Here is a 16,358-nt window from a genome sequence, read left to right on the forward strand (position 1 = left end):
TCTTGGCCTTAAAGATCTGCAGTATTTGTTGGTACTTCTGCTTTTGTCATCGTGGTTCTTGGAGCCATTGTGTAGAAGTGAGGAAGAAAAGGGAAATCCACTCTTCAAAAGAGCTTAGATGGATGTTAGGTGAGGAACAACAGATTAAGTTGAGATTGCTTGAAAAATAGCAAGAAAAAAAAGGATTGTGTTGGTCAGCCTGAAAAGCAGCAGTCTCAGTGTCTCTCCAGCCATTGTGTCCTTTAGACTTTGCGGGCAGGCTGAGAGGAGGGTCAGGAATTGGTTAACGTGTTCAGTTCCACGCCAAGCCCTTTTCTTCCAGCAAACAAGGGAGCAACGAGGGCTGGTCTCATGGAGGTGGGAGTCCAGCTCTCCACAGCCAACAGGTGAGAGGGGAAAACGTAAGCAAAAAGGACCTGGAAGAGAAGGTGCTGGCTCCTGTGCTTGGCCGGGAAGATAAAAGGGTTTTGCTGAAAGGATGAAAGGAGCAGTCAGTGCGGTCACAGTTGCCATCTAAGAAAAGGATCTTTCTGAAGGTCTGCTGACTGCTTTGTTGAATCAGTCACCTGATAGCGTTAAGGTCAGAGGAGAGAACATTGCAGGCAGCACATTTTTCTCGCCGGCAGAGGCTGATTTCACTTCCTTTATATCTGTGGTAGCCAAGAAGATGGGGTTGGTACCCCTCGTGCTGCAGCTGGCGTGGGAGGATCAGCCTCCATGTGCCCTGGGAGCTGCTTCCCGATGAAGAAATCCATCAGTCCCCTTAGGACCTGAAGCACTTTCTAGGCTCTCAGCACCCTGATGGAGCTTGGGGCCCCTTGCATTTCATCCACGGATATTTTCCCAATCTTTATGCCCTCTAGTTTGTGGGACTCCATTTTTCTGTTCTTAGCTGATTCTGCGCATTTCGTTGGCACAAAGTAGGTCATCATCTTTGGCAGATCTTAGTTCATGGCTCACACGAAAGAGCCGCCTGCAAATCCTTCATTTATGCAGGAGGATTTTTCCAGGAGGTTTATCTGCATATAGCTGATGAGTCTGAATGATCCTGCTGTTGCCCATTGCTGGAGGTCCCAGGGTGCTGGGACCTGCAGCAGCGTATCAGCCTTCCCTCACAGCCAGCAAAGGAGCAAGAAATGAGGAATATGCCTCCTTTTTAAAATATAGGGAGACTTCAGCGATTTCAGGCTAAGGCCCGTAGGGAGAAAATCCCTCCTACGGATTTGTTATGTTTCCCGTGGAGCTCTTACTGCTTCCATTAAGAATAGAAACCCAGCAGGACTCCCTCATGTTGCCTAACGGGATTTTTTTCCGCGTTGGCCAGCAGTTTGGACGAGCAACTGCAAAAAATTATTTGGGAGGAGATGAAAGCAGCGTTTCATTTTTGAAAATGCCATCAAAGATGTGAGTGGGTTTAGTGGTTTAGGCAAAGGTTCTGGCTTATTCCTTCCTCCTTCTGAAACAATGTAGCTATCTCAGGAAATTCACACTTGTTTATCACTGTATATTTTAGGATTTTGGCTTGCATAACATATGTGAAGAATATGCATGCAAATGTTTCATTTCTGCACGAGGGATTTATGAGCAGAGCTCCTGCTGAGTCCAACGGGAAGGTCTCATGGGAATAATCCACAGGCTTCAGGACTCTAGGGATAGATGGAAATGTGAAAACAGCTTTGCTTTTCTGATAATTCCATCCTGCAATGGCCTTGGTTTTGTGTGTGCCTGCGGAAAATGGTGTCTTAAACCATACTGGCTAAAGGTTAGCCATGAGCTCAGGCATTCAGGTCCTGTAAAGTCTAAACTCCCTTTGAAAAGCTAGAAGAAAGAAGTCAGGAGATACCATTCTATTTCTTAGGTGTTGTATCTTGGGTTTTATTCTGAGATTTCTTTGCAGCTTTGGGAATGCGATTGGGCAGCCAGAACTGTGGGGGGTTTGGGAAAATTTTCTCTTTAACTCTGAGATATGTGTCCCAGTAAAGTTTCTTCTGTGTAACTGAGGACACTGATGGGGAGCGGGGTGAGTTCCTCAAAGGTGACACAAGAGCAGGAGCCTGAGTCTGTGGAAGCAGCCATGGCTTAGCAGTTTGGATGCAGATTGTATCTTTTCCTCCCCTTCTGATACCCAGTGGACCTCCCGAGATTTTCTGCTAGCAGTGGCTGCTGAAGAGAGAATTTGGTCCATCATTAACCATTGCCTTTTTTAGCAAAACTGTGTACCCTTTGTCCAGCTGTGTCTAATTCTTGGCAGGCTTTATACTCGATTTTAATTTGGATGTTAGTTTGCCTGTGGTCAGGCTGTATTGAGAACTGTTTATAGGTGCTGATTAATACATGGAACATGTGCAGCCTCGATTACCACATGAATATTTACTTCATGTGGCCTGTGATTGCTGTGAACTATTGGCAAGGGACTGTGAAAGAGTAAATTGTGCGAATAACAATGAGGCCATATTTATCTCAGACCCAAAAGCTTTTAGGGCTTGCAGTAACCTTGCTGCAATAAATAATCCAGGCTACTTCTTGGAGTGTGCATATATTCCCCGTTTTGGCACACACATGCCCCATCCACCCCATGCTTCCACTGGGGACATCCATGGTCCCATCCCATCCTGGCCAGACATATAGAACAGCAAATCTGCTTCAGTCCTTTCTGAAAGGGTCCATCCCAAAAGTCGGAGCTTCCCATGATTCCTGGGACTGAGGTCAAGTGTTTCATGTGAACAGTTTAGGTGCTTGGCTGGACTGAGTAGGGATAAAGAGCAGCACTTGCTCAACTGAGGAACTGTCTGTGGATAAGCTTTTTTTTTCTGAAGCTCTGAGTTATTTTCTCTAATACTTCAATTACAAAACAGAAATCTCTATGCTTTGAACACTGTCTTTGTTGTGAGACTGTTGTGCCCCCAAGGGCACACGTTCCAGATTTGCCTTGGAGAGGAACATGTGAAAGAAAAATGCAATTTTTACAAATGTAATAAGAAGAGAATTCGCAAGTCTAAAGAAAATGTCTTGGAGAATCCCTTGGTGAAATCCTGTGCTGTCGGATTCCCAAGTGGGACGTGAGGAGCTGCTGCCAGGCTTTTAAGAACAAAGTCCTGCAGTCCTGGACAGTTTGGTCATTGGCACTGCCGCTCCTCCAAGCCATTAGCACTTTGACAGAGGGAGAAATTACAGTAAGGGGGCAAGTTTTGTATGCCCTCTGATCCGTGGTACCTATTTGTGCTTCTGCCCTTGTCCTGTGGGTAAGAGTTTTCAGCTTGAGGCTGCCAAGGCTTTGATGGAAGAGGGCTATCTCAGGTGTGGTCATGGTTGTTGCAGGTTCAGTGCATGAACAGAAACACCGATTAGGTGTCAACTGGCGTGCAGGAACTGCTCTGGCCCCACGTCAGGACTGGATCCAGCATCCTTAGGTCTTTCATTTCATAGTCTGGATGCCGACAGGCTGAATCTCTTTGAGAGGAATGATTCCCATCAGGTTCATCCTCAAACAACAAAATGAGAGAAGAAGATTATTCAAGGGCATCATCTCCATCTGGGGATGGAGCCTGGAAGATTCCCTGCTTCCATGGGAAGAAAGACACCTTTTAACTGGATGGTGTTTTGAATGTGCTGCACATGCTTAGGACCTCCTGCCTGCTCCCCTCAGATCCTCTTCAGTCCAGGGCTCAGTTCACATGAGAAGAAGCTGATGACTCTGGAGGCATCTGTGATCCTTTGTCCTGCTGTCTCTCAGGTGCAGAAGGGTGGATATGACACATGCACCATCCCAAAAGCTATGGCAGATGTCACTCAGTGACCCCAGACACACTGAGTAAGGTGGGGTGTAGATGTGCACAACGTATCTTGAAGAACACCTCTCACAGCTGAAATAAATAGGTTTTCCCCAATCTTAAGACAACTTCTATCATTGCCTTCTAATTGTGTATTTAATATAGTTAAATTATTTAAATTGTGCTTTCCCACACACGAGTTCTGTGCTGCAAGGCTGTGATTTCATCCTATCTGACAAGCTAAACAGGGGTAAGACTGTCTTTTACTTGGCTGGGAAACCCAGAAAACCCCATGGGGGTGACTGTGATTCTGGAGCCAGTGCTTTCCCTCAGGTCATGAGAGACTCCATCATCTCAGCACCACGGGGGAAGAGCTCTGCTGCTGCAGGTACTGAGATAAAAGCTCTTATGGCCATTTTTTGGCACGTTTTGCTGAGCGTGATTCTTAGGCCAAAGGGAATTACCCTAGAAAAAGAAGTGAGTCATCATGCAGCTGTAATTACATTTCACCTCTTCGCATAGATTTAATTATTTTTTTTTATTTTTTTTAAAAATACGTGCCTTGTATCCTAAGTGTGCAGCATTGCAGCTGAAGAAGCTACAGCAGTGTTTGGTGGGTAAAATGTTTCCTAAATCTGCTGGGCTTCTCTGTGTGGTGGCCATTGGTGCTTGATGGCACAGGGCCTGTAGTGTGTAAGGAGATGTTCCAATGCCAAACGCTGTTATTGCTGCTGTTGTCTTTGCAGATCACTAAAAAGCAGTGTTGCTGGAGTGGGGCTCTTCGGCTTGGATTTACTTCCAAGGATCCATCGAGGATTAACCCTGACACTCTGCCGAAGTACGCCTGCCCCGACTTGGTTTCCCAAAGCGGCTTTTGGGCCAAGGCTTTGCCAGAAGAGTTCGCGAATGAGGGAAACATCATAGCCTTCTGGGTGGACAAGAAAGGACGGGTTTTCTATCGGGTGAACGACTCCGCCGCGATGCTCTTCTTCAGCGGGGTGAGGACGGCAGAGCCCCTCTGGGCTTTGATCGACGTCTACGGACTCACCCGCGGAGTGCAGCTCTTGGGTGAGTACCTGGGTGCGAGGGCAGGGATGATGCTGAGCCGTCCCTGGCCAAAGGCCAGCCTCAGGCTGCCTGTCCCCCTCGCCCTGCTGGGACGGGCACAGGGAAACGGCCATCGTTCCTCCCCACATCATCTCACAAGCTCAGCCTGCATCACTGGGAGCTTGAAACTTAACACATAGATATAACACAGGTGGGAGGTGGGGAACAACTACTATGGTATAAAGATAGAAACCACCTGTAAATAAGTGGATTTCTGCTCAGGAGGTGTTGCTCTGTCAGAGCATAGTCTGGAGCGTGGCATAAACCTTGTAAAACCTGCCTTTTATCTCATCTGCTGCTTTCCCCATGTCAAAGTGGGGAAATGCATTTTACATGTTATGGGTAAATCCTTCCTGGACGGCACTAGTATGACTTTCTGTGTGGTTTAGTGGGCAGATTTGAAACATAGGTACCTTCAGAATTACCTGGGAGAAGCTGTGGCTGGTTTTGCCAGGATAATGGTTTCATAGAGGAGTTTGATTCATCCTCTGGAGCTTGAAGGTTGCATATAGAGTTGGAGGATGAGGAGTGCTGAGTGCCTGTGTTTTCTGCCATTCTCAGTTGGGCATTTGTGAGGACTCAATCTATGCAGGCTGTCAAGGTTTGGGCTATTTGAGTTTATACGTCTAAGAAAAACTGAAAAGTTTTTCTTTCAGTCCTCTTCAAGGACTCAGCTCAAGGGGCAGCTTGGTTGCTGGGGGACCACAGGTGTCATCACGCAGCCTTAGAGGTGGCCTCCACATTGTCGCTGGGAGGCAAATTCACAGCACATCTCCATGTAACAGTAGTTTCACAGGTCTTGTTTTCACCGTGGAAAAGGTTAGATGATACCTGCTGAGTGACCTTCATGAGCTGAAGTTCCTTATGAAGATGGGATGATCTTGCTAGGCTGAGAGAGAGAGATCCTGGCTTTTCCCTATTGTGCAGCCGGGTAATCTCTGTTAAAATGACATCTTCGTGCTATATATAAAAATCCTTAATGAACCCTGTTTCTGACAGTTCTGTCTCCTTTCTGCACTGTTTGCTGTGTTAAAAAATGTGGTGGCAGGACTGCTCGTAGCAACCTACACGGCAGGGTGGAGGGATGTGGGTTCAGGAGGTGAAGAAATGGGACTGACCTCTTCATGCTGCAAAAACTAAAGGGCCCAAGATTGCACAAGGCAGAGGAATTAAATAATTTCTCAGCAGCTTTTTGCTTTCTTTAGAAGCAGAAAGATTTATCTTTTGTGGTGAATCAGCTTGAATCAGAGCCACTAGGCAACTGTTCGTAGGCCAAGGTGGTGATATTTGAATCGGGATATAGAATTTGGGCAAATGTCACGCCAAGCCTTCAGTTAGGAAGAGCTTACGAATGACTCCAAGTCTTCTGGCCGTTCTTGTGAGATTTGGCACCTCAGGACTCCTCCGCCTGATTAATGAGGGCCCATAACTCTGGATTATGTGTTTCCTTTCAAAACACCCGAGAAACCATTTCCTATCCATCATCCACCCCTGCATTGTCCTAGCATCTTCCACATCCCCTTTCCCAAGGAAAATGTGACTCTTGCCAGCCACTGACCTGCCTCTGGTCTAACAGGCTCCCAACTCTCGGGTGGGTATGAAGTCCCTGAATGAAGCAGGCAGCTTCTGAGTTTACACAGTTGGCGTGGAGCTCAGATATGTATTTATAGCTCATTCCAGCAGCCTTCAGCAGGCTTTAAGCCTAGCAACTGTGGCGAAACATCTCTGACTTGAGTCCTCTCTGTCTCCATTCATTATTATGCTTAAAAGTCAGAGCTGGGAAATCATGGGCTCTGCTGCCTCTGGATCCTATAGACGTACCCACTGCAACGCTCTGCACGCCTGTTTGAGTGTAGCAGACCACACATATAGCACAGCACAACTTGCCAAAACCTCCCGGGACTTGACAAATGAATTTTGTAGCTTAGCTACAAACATATGGTCGAACTGAGCCTGGTATGGCATGCAGGGCATGTGATGGAGGCTGGGGATGCTGGAGCGGTGTGTTGAACAGAAGAGCCTAGCGTTTTCAGATTCCAGTTCAGTAATTTATTCCCTGCCCAACCCCAAATGTGTTCCTTGTTCTTGAGCCTCGCTGTTTTCCTGAAGGCTGTAGGGCTGCAGGGTCACACTGCACCTCTGCCCTGCCTCCGTTTGCTTTTGTGTATATTTCACCCAAGAATCTGACCAAAAGCTTTACCATTTCTGGTGACTGTCTTTCTGTTTATTGCTGAATTATTCCCTCCCCACTCCCAATAATGTAACTTTACTTCCAAAATCAGGCTTGTCCAAAGGCAAGACGTGCAGCAGTAAGTCTTGTGTCACTGCAGGATCCCAGCTCTGCGGGGGAGTGCACAATGTGCATTTATATCCCCAAAATTCACAACTTCCAAAACTTCCTATTTTTCTTTCGCCTGTCTGCACTATGGTAGCAGTTACAGCCAAAATAAGGGACCCAGTAAAGCAGGGCAATGACTAAATCTAGTGACGCTGTTTCTGTCTTACAGATTTTAAAATAGAGAGACTTGAACAAAAGGGGCCCCAAGGCCTGGGAGAGTTAAATTATTTGCCAGAGGTTACACGTTAGTGTCACCCCATTCAGGGATGCCAGCAGCCTTGTTGCCCAGCTCAGTCCTGCCTCCCCTTCTGTTGGCGTCGCAGGCTGGCATCGCTAAATTGCACCTGGTTTGTACGTTAATTTTTCATTTCCTTCTGCTTACAGCTTTACCCATAGCATCAGCCTTACTGGTAATTACCCACATGTCATTACTGCCGTCAATGCACAGGTTTACGTGGCTGTCACAGATGTTCCTGGGTCTGACTGCCCTCGCTGTATGTTCAGAAGCAGCTTTAAGCTTCTTAAGCGGCTTCTTTGCCTGCTTGATTTTGTTCTGAGACAGGTAAAAAGGGCTTGCGTGGTCCACTGCATCTCAGCTGAGGGGAGGTCAGGACCTGATTCACGTGCTCGGTCGCAGGTGAGAGGCTGCTTCTGGCTCTCCTTGTCTCTACCCACTTTATAGAAATAGAAAGGCTTAAATTCACCCAGGAACCTGGTCTCCTCTGAGCACAGGGTCTCAGCTGGTTTCCTGCCACGATGTAAAGAGGGGAGGTTGTGGCGATGGAGTGCATGCATGTTGTGTGGTTTGGGGCATGAGTTTCAGCGTCGATGCGGGCTTATGTGACCTGTAAACATGCCCTTATACAGTGACTCTCCTGCCAACGTGCTCAACTTGCAGGCAGGATGGTTTACAGCTCCGCTTCCCTTTTAGGGCAGCCCGTTTTGCACAAGTGCACTTTTACATTCCAGGGTAATTTAAAGTAATATTTACTAGAAATGTGGCTTAGCCTTATGTTATCACTTCAACATACACACATGCTCATTCACACTTCAAAAAGAGTCCGAGAAAAATGGAATATAAGCAATCTGCTGCCTTACTGCTATAATAAAGCGTCAAAAAAGAGAAGGAAAGGACCAGCTGTTGAAATCCTGGGGTCTTCAGAGCCCTGGAGGAAGGATGGGCAGCTCATGGGAACCAAATGGTGGTGTCTCACATAAGCCTGCTTCTTTCAAGCACTTGGCTAGTGAGCCTGGCATAGACTAAGAAATGCTCATGTACACTTTCCCAGGGCTCACTGCAGAACAGTAAGGGTGGCAGCTTTCCTCAGTGATATGTAACTTAAAGCATAAGGTCCTTTTCCAGCATTTTCCTATACTTTTTGGTGAGGAATTCCAGGTTTACCTGTTGTACGGTGTCTTTTTGAAAATTGACTTTTGTTTTTGGCAGTGACGTTGTAGCACTGGATTGTAGAATGGTTAAGATTGGAAAGGACCCATGAAGATCATCTAGTCCTACCTTCTAGTGTCTTTTCTTTCAATGCACGACGCATGTTCTCACAGTATGGAAAAAATGAGACTGCAAAGAAATTATGATTTCAACATACCTCTCTACTCCCTCTGTGTTTCCAGCGGGGTAACATGAGGACCAGTCTGTTCATTTTCTTTCATCCCATTCTTTACTTGCATGCTCAGCAACCAAACCCTCTTACTGTTTATTACTCTGTTCACACTCTTCTCCAATCCATCTATATTTTCATTCGTGCGGTATTTCAAAGTGGTCTTGGTCTTTTACCAGCATGGACTTGGAAAACCAAAGATAATTTTATTTAGATTGGCACACTGAGAGGCACCTGTTGAAAGCAAAGCTTCACCACATCTTGTAAATATGAAACATGTTTAAAACTAGTAAGATCTTGTGAACTGGGAAAATTTTAAATGTGTGTGTATTAAATGTGCATGTAGTAGATTTACCTGAATTAGAAACAGAAATATAAATATATACTTCAGTCATAAATGTGTATATAGATCCTAGCAGAATTAACTGGCAGTGCTGCACATTATATTAGATATTTGGTTAATCTTTTCTTTCTCCAGATCCCCTTCCTAGCTTCCTATTGCTTCCTGTTTGCAGAGTATCTGAAGTCAAAATGTGAACTCATCAGGAATGGAAATGTACTCATCTTGGGACTCAGGGTAGTCTGTATTTTACAAGGGAGTTGCACATTTTGTGGGGATAGAAAGAAACGTTTTTCTTTCTTCACCCTTGTCAGTTCTTAGGTAAATGAAATCTCTAGCTCCAGGGCACCTTTAGAAGAAACTTTAAATAAGCCTCAAATGAGGTGGATTTATGGACAAGTTTCAGGTGTGAATTATATAAGGCTGACGATAAATCTAATTTATCACAAGCATTTGCAGTTTTACCATGTAGTTATTACTATTTTATTTTCCGAGTGCAAAACTTATTTTCCATTGCCCACGGGAATCCATTTCTGTTGCTACTCGAACACATGCAAGTAAGCAGACTGATCTGCCCGGAACGCTTCGCACTAAACAAAATTGGATAATCAAATATGACTGCAGTGTATTTTTATAGTGTATTGTTGAAAGTGGAAGCTATAAACTATTTACCCTCTCTGTGGAAGCCTGTGCCTATCTGATGGAAAAGAATAATATGTGTTTAAACAGAGTCCTACTTAATGAAGGCAAGATATACACGACCTGCAAACAGTCAGTTGTCATTATTTTTCCGCATCTCCTAAGGGGGGAGAGAATTTAAATTGCTCATAAAGTTTTATTGTCTGTAGCTGTTGTCTCTATGGCAGCTGCAGGAAGCTCTCTAGCGTGGCTAAAAATGTGAAAACAGTTTAATAAACAACTCACCCCTTGCCATTTTAATGAATCCCTGCTTTGCCTTAGCACCTCTGGAGAGATGTATTTTTCCAGATGCGACAGGTACCCGAAAGTTAGATAACACAGCCCAAAGGCAGCTCCTTGGGCTCGAAGGTCTGGCTGTTATGACGATAAGGCTGCGGGTGATAGCACTTTCAAGCAAGCCAGAGCTCATCTTGGCTGCATGAATGTAGTGAGTGGCATTTTTTTTTTTTTCTTCTCTTTGCATTTGGTTGTAAACAGCAAAGAATTTGTGCCCGTGAGCCGGGGCTGACCCTCTGGGGAAGGCAGCATCTCCTGGCTCTTGCCCTGCCCTCCCGCTGGCACCTGCGGGGGCTCCGGGCTCTGCCGTTGAATGGCAAATACCCAGTAATGCACAACAGCCAGCTGATGCTGAGTAAAATATGGTCTCTGAGGGGATGGGCATTTCAGGCTTCGCTGGGTCTTGATGGGGTGTTGAATTAGGCAGTTGCACAGAGGCTGTGTGCATTATATGTATTTTATCGGTGCTGCTCCTCGGTGTGCCTTCCCCCTGAACCACCCTGTGCTCGTGGAGCTACAGGCGAACAGAAAGGACAAAATCTGGCACGTCATGTGCTGTTGGGCACATTATAGCCACGCAATATCCATGTTGGCGTCAGGAGAGCCTGCAAGTGAACCTGGGTAGGAATAAATTTCAGAGGGATTAGTCTGGCTATTATTGCCCGGACTGAGAAAAATGAAGACTGTAGCGAGACTGAATTACCAGTGGAAAAATAAATTCTGTGCTTTGTAAAGTTCCTTTAGTTCTGGTAAGACGAAATATTGTTCCTAACACAGCAAGAAGGGCTGTATAATAATATTTTCCATGTTACCCACTAAAGCACAACAAAATATGAAAACTCTGACAGTTGTAAGTGGTGTTTACATTACGGATACGTATATGCTGTAGTGCAGATGCTGACCCTGCAAAGACAGCCCCCTGTGTTAAAAAAAAAAAAGCCTTAATATTAAATATCTGTTCTGATGAGTGATGTGGCTGTTGCTTTAAGGAGGTAAATATTGCTGGTTTACACTAAGAAGTTTATCATGCCTTTGCTAAGTGTTGTTATTTTTTTAGCAGAAGTGTGGAAGCTGTAGTCTGGAAACAGCGATTCCATTGAAAAGGGCTTTGACCTGGTTTTACTTCTACTGAAGGTATAAGTTACTGGAGTAATTGAATATATACTGAATTCATTACACAGTTATAGTTAGTTACAGAAGTTTCTAGTATAGACAGGGCCTTAGAGAACAGTAACACCACTAATGGAGAAGGTATTTTTTTGAGAAACATTTCAAAGAATTCCTTATGTTAGTGAAGATAGAAAGATAGGCTTTGACCTGGTTTTACTTCTACTGAAGGTATAAGTTACTGGAGTAATTGAATATATACTGAATTCATTACACAGTTATAGTTAGTTACAGAAGTTTCTAGTATAGACAGGGCCTTAGAGAACAGTAACACCACTAATGGAGAAGGTATTTTTTTGAGAAACATTTCAAAGAATTCCTTATGTTAGTGAAGATCGTGGGATTTTGATTTAAACTATTAGGATAAGTAAGGTACCTGTGTTGATTTTTTAAAAAAAAAATTCTTCTCTTAACTGATACTTAATGCTGCATGTGCTTGTATTGTCCTTAGTTTGTCTAATGTGATTCCTATTATAATTCTGTAAATAATAAGTGTCTTTCTTAAAAAGGAAGCTGATACAGGGAATTAACCTTTGCATTTCTTAATACTTGCCTCCAAAATATTCAGCAAAATAATTTAAACTGTACAGGCCATGGCCTGTAATGCTGAAAGCTAATTCCTCTTCATTCATAAAGCTATAGCTTGACAAAAAGAGTGCATTTCCTCCAGTGTAAGACGGTTGGAGCTGGAGGTAAGTTTTGGAAGTAAACCAAGTAGATCATCTGGTAAAAGTATAACAATTTATTGTGCTAATCTTGCAACTCCAGCTGTTCCAGCTGTGGAGGCCCTTTCCCCTCAGCCTGTATGACAGATGATGGCTAAACATTGCTTATATGATAAAACTAAACACTGGTTCTGTACGGTATGTCTCTGCTGGCATGAGATAGCACTTTGTCATCTCAATGTCTAATTGGTGTCACAGCTGCTGAATATGCAATTTACTGTACAGAGGATGTGATTTTGTTATCCCTGTAGGTGTCCGGGTTATTAGAAAATTTGACACCTTTAATAAAATTAAATTGGCTTTTCCATCCGTATCAGCAACAGAGCAAAAAATGAGATTGCTTTGTACTCTGAAGTCTTCATTTGTTTCTCCAAGCAGCGTAAGCAGAACTGTTGTTGTTGGACTCAGTCTGGAAATCCTTACCTATAGCCTTTCATCTTTAGTCATGCTGAGCTACTGCTTCTGTTCTCCAAGATATACTACCTGTGTTGAATCAACTCCTGGTTTCATCCAGAGGTTCCATCAACTCTGCTCATGATGCAGCTGATGCTGCAAGGTGCTGTGCTCAGTGAGGTCACAGGACCATAGAATGGTTGGAGTTGGAAAGGACCTTAAAGATCCTCCAGTTCCAGCCCCCTCTGCCCTGGGCAGGGACACCTCCCACCAGACCAGGTTGCTCCAAGCCCCATCCAGCCTGGCCTTGAACCCCTCCAGGGATGGGGCAGCCACAGCTTCTCTGGGGTGCTGGGCTCCTCTCTCCTGCTCAGACATTTAGGGAAATCTGGATCTCGTATTCCTCTGTCACACTCTGTCAGTCATATTTTTGTAATATGTTCTTCCCTATGTTTCCCCTATGTTGTGGCGTTTGGTGAAAGTATCATCCCTTGTACCGACATGCACTAGGTAAGTGCTTCTACCTGTTGTCATGGGAATTATAGCAGGGTACTGTTGGCAGAGTAAATTTATTAAAAGCATTTCCATATATACATATAGAGGCTAGAATAGTATGTCCAGTCACTTACAAGTTTCGATTCTCATTCCTTAGCATCATTTTGATGTTAAAGGCCTTTACAGAAATATTTTAAAAGAAATTTCCACTACATTTGCTCCTATTAGATTTTGAAATTAAACTTATTTCGGATTGATAAATTTTTAGTCTGTAGCTAGGGATAAAAGATTGATGAATCAGATTGCTGACCAGTGAATCAAACCTTTTGCCACTGGCTATGCTTAGTGTGTTTAAGAAGATGAAAATCTCTTGTGATGCATCTGGCTGCAGTTGTGACCCTTCACAGACAATTAATTCTCTTCAGGGGAAAAAAAAAAAAAAAAGTTTAATTGCTCTATCTTCTTTTAAGAGGATAAAGACCACTCCAGGGAAAAAGCCTTTAGAATCCAATAATCCTATTCCCGTGCTGGTACCATGCCAATAAATAAATACGTACTGCACCACTTGCATGGAAAGATCCGAAGCCTCCAAAATCTTTAATGCAGAGTGTTCCCTCTTTCTCTGCATGCCTGAGGCTGGAGGACCCCAGCACCTCAGAGCTGTGTGTTTACTTGAACCAGGAGACTGATGACAAATTTGATCAACGTGTTTCCATAGACATATTTCCTTCTCCTTCTGCAGTGGTGTTTCCCTGGTTGATTTTCTTTGCCTTCTTTGGTGCCTGTAGGCAGGAGCCATCACCCTCCTGAGCTTTTCACAGCATAGCAGACTGCTGTAATCCCAGCATGGCTTGTGTGAAAGCATCTTTTTGACAAAAACACCAGTCCTGTTTGTTTCTGCTCCTGTTTCTAAGGCCTGGTTGGTTCTAGCTGGATCTGATTCAGTGACTGTACACTGTGGAGTGTCCTCGTGTCTCAGATGAGCCTTGACGTTGTCTACTTTTGTCAAAACACTTTTTATTGCTTCGTTCCTAACATGGTAGAGTCTGCAGATCTCGATGGTAAAGCTGCTCAGCCAGGTGGAAGGAAATTGGCCTCATGCTGAAGGTCAGTGCTAGAAACAGTTGGAAGGAAAACTGAACTGATGGAGAATTTCACTGCGGAGCTGCAGGGACTGGCAATTTCAACTCAGCCTGATTGGCTCACTCAAGAGAAATCCATAAATAATTTGGTCTTAGGCCATAATCACTATTATGACTATTTGTATGATAATTTCTAGTGCTTCAGTTTCAGATGTGAGACCTAAAAGACCAATACTCCCTTAAAAACCAAATAAGCTCCGAAGAGGCTAAGTAACAATCTAATGGGGAGGCAGAGGGTGCTTTGCATTGGCAAGCTAATGGATGAAAGCTGATGGAGGAGAAATTTAAATGGGAATTGAAATACCCTCTTTTAAAGGTGTGTAGCTCCCAGCTGGACAGTTTACCCAGAAAAGAAGATGTTATAGGCTGCAGGGCCTGAATTCAACAGGATGGTTAACTACTTATGCGCCTCTTGGACATATGTAGTTGTATCTGGTGTGCCAGAAATCACGTATATGCTTGAGTAAATCTGTTAATTCACATTCCTAAAGATAGCCATGTGCTTAAGTGCTTTGCTGGATCTTTTTCTTTACCATCTGCTTGTTACCGGGTTCTGTGGAGGGCTTGCTAGGTCAAAACCAGTGGTCTGTAGTTAATCAGTAATCAATGGTTATTCAGGGATCAGGCTCTGTGCTTAATGGTTTTTCTGAGAAGTAAAGACTCTTTTAGGAGGAGAAGGAGGAGGAGAGAGAGGAGCGTGAGCAGGGGAGGCTGGAACACACTGCTGAAGCTGAAGGGCGGGTAGAGAGGTTTCCTCCCAGCAATGCATGTTTTTCTTGGAAAACATGGCTAGTTTCTGTGCAGGAAGGTTTAAGAAGGGGTCCAGAAGCGTGAGGGGAGCAGGAAGAAGAAAGCACGAAAACAGGGTGAGCTGCTGTCTGAAAGTGATGGAAGGAGGACAGGTTTGGCAAAGAGAGATCAGGTTATATTGATGGGGAAGGCAAGAACAACCCAGCGACCAAGATACCATGCCTTTCTTGCCTGGTTTCTTCACTCATACAAGGGTCAATTTACACTTTTAAATCAGTGGCTCATTTTGACTTTGTGTTGATAATTCATAACCCAAAGGCTTTGGATTTCTTTTCTTTCCCCCTTTATCTGGACAGCACAGGCTGTTAGGTGTGTTTGAACTGTTTTGCATGGGTCGCTGTGGATGCCTGGCATCTTGTTTGAAGATGAGAGCTCTTTTATCAGGTCAAGTGCATACCACTGACACTCTCTTTATCAAAAGGATCATGAGGGTACAGGAGAAAAACCACACACAGGGAAATATCTAAGTGAGATGTGTTTTTTACATCCTAAATTAGATTGTGGCTTTGTGTTGTGCTCCTGATAACACCTATTCCTCTTTGTGCAACGACTCTTTTCATCATATAGTTAATTTATTGTACAAGTCTTCTGCTAACAACAAACATCAACAGGTCTATCAAAGGGGTGTTTTGGATGAAGGTGAGCAGGCTGTGAGGAGAGAGTAGATGCTCTCATGTTTGTCAGTGCTTTGCAGTGGGGATTTCACACTCCTTGGTCTGTGCCTGTGGAATTTGCTGCCAGATGAACTCCTGTCTATCGAGTTGCACTTGAGACACTAATCTTCCACTTAGTAGCATCTCTAGGTTGCTTGGTTGAGGGGAAAAAACCTCTCTAAAAGATGTACTGAGTGCAGTATTTTCCTGCCGAGGGTTCAGTTACAATGACAACCTAGAAAATGAATGCAAATTACTTGCAAACATGGGTTTTAAAGGGACTAGTTATGCTAACCTGAATTATTTCTATGTGCAAGCATTTAGAATTGAAATAGCATGACTTTGGTTTAGCTGGAATCGGGAGTGAGCTCAGCTGATATTTGATTTACCTTAAAAGTTTTGCTGGCAACAACAAAAGAGAGAAAAGACATCTGAGCCCCTCTGTGAGCTGGGCATGGGGGTAAATGGCAGCCACTGCACAAGCCCAGGCAACCATTTCTTCCTGGCTTCAGACCTGAGTTTCACTGTCACTCCTGGAGATGTGTCACTGTTGGTTATCATGGCATAAGCATTGTCTGGGGCATATTTGCAGCCAGCAGTCCCAGATGCTCACAACTACATGATCTTAAAGGTCCCTTGCAACCTAGACGATTCTGTGATTCTATGGAAATGAACTGCTGCCCCCTCCTCAGGATGCTCCTGTTGTCAGATATTTGACCAAGCTATTATTTTATGGTATATTTAGTTCTCTCTCTTTCCTTACTGTCAGTCTCTCCAGCCCAATAATCATGTTTTCTTCTTTACTAAAGCCTCCATATCCTGCTGTC

The 16,358-nt window shown here is 44.2% G+C and overlaps 1 protein-coding gene across 1 annotated transcript in view; it reads left to right on the forward strand.

Moving 5' to 3' along the window:
- Positions 1-16,358, forward strand: part of NEURL1 (neuralized E3 ubiquitin protein ligase 1) — a 144,705-nt gene that overhangs the window by 79,501 nt on the left and 48,846 nt on the right. The window contains exon 3 of the mRNA XM_014960344.1: positions 4,517-4,838. Within this exon, the coding sequence (XP_014815830.1) occupies positions 4,517-4,838 (322 nt within the window). The remainder of the gene's footprint in view (positions 1-4,516; positions 4,839-16,358) is intronic.

This window comes from Calidris pugnax, unplaced genomic scaffold (assembly GCF_001431845.1).
Source record: "Calidris pugnax isolate Ruff unplaced genomic scaffold, ASM143184v1 scaffold4, whole genome shotgun sequence".
In the NCBI taxonomy this organism is placed as follows: Eukaryota; Metazoa; Chordata; class Aves; order Charadriiformes; family Scolopacidae; genus Calidris; species Calidris pugnax.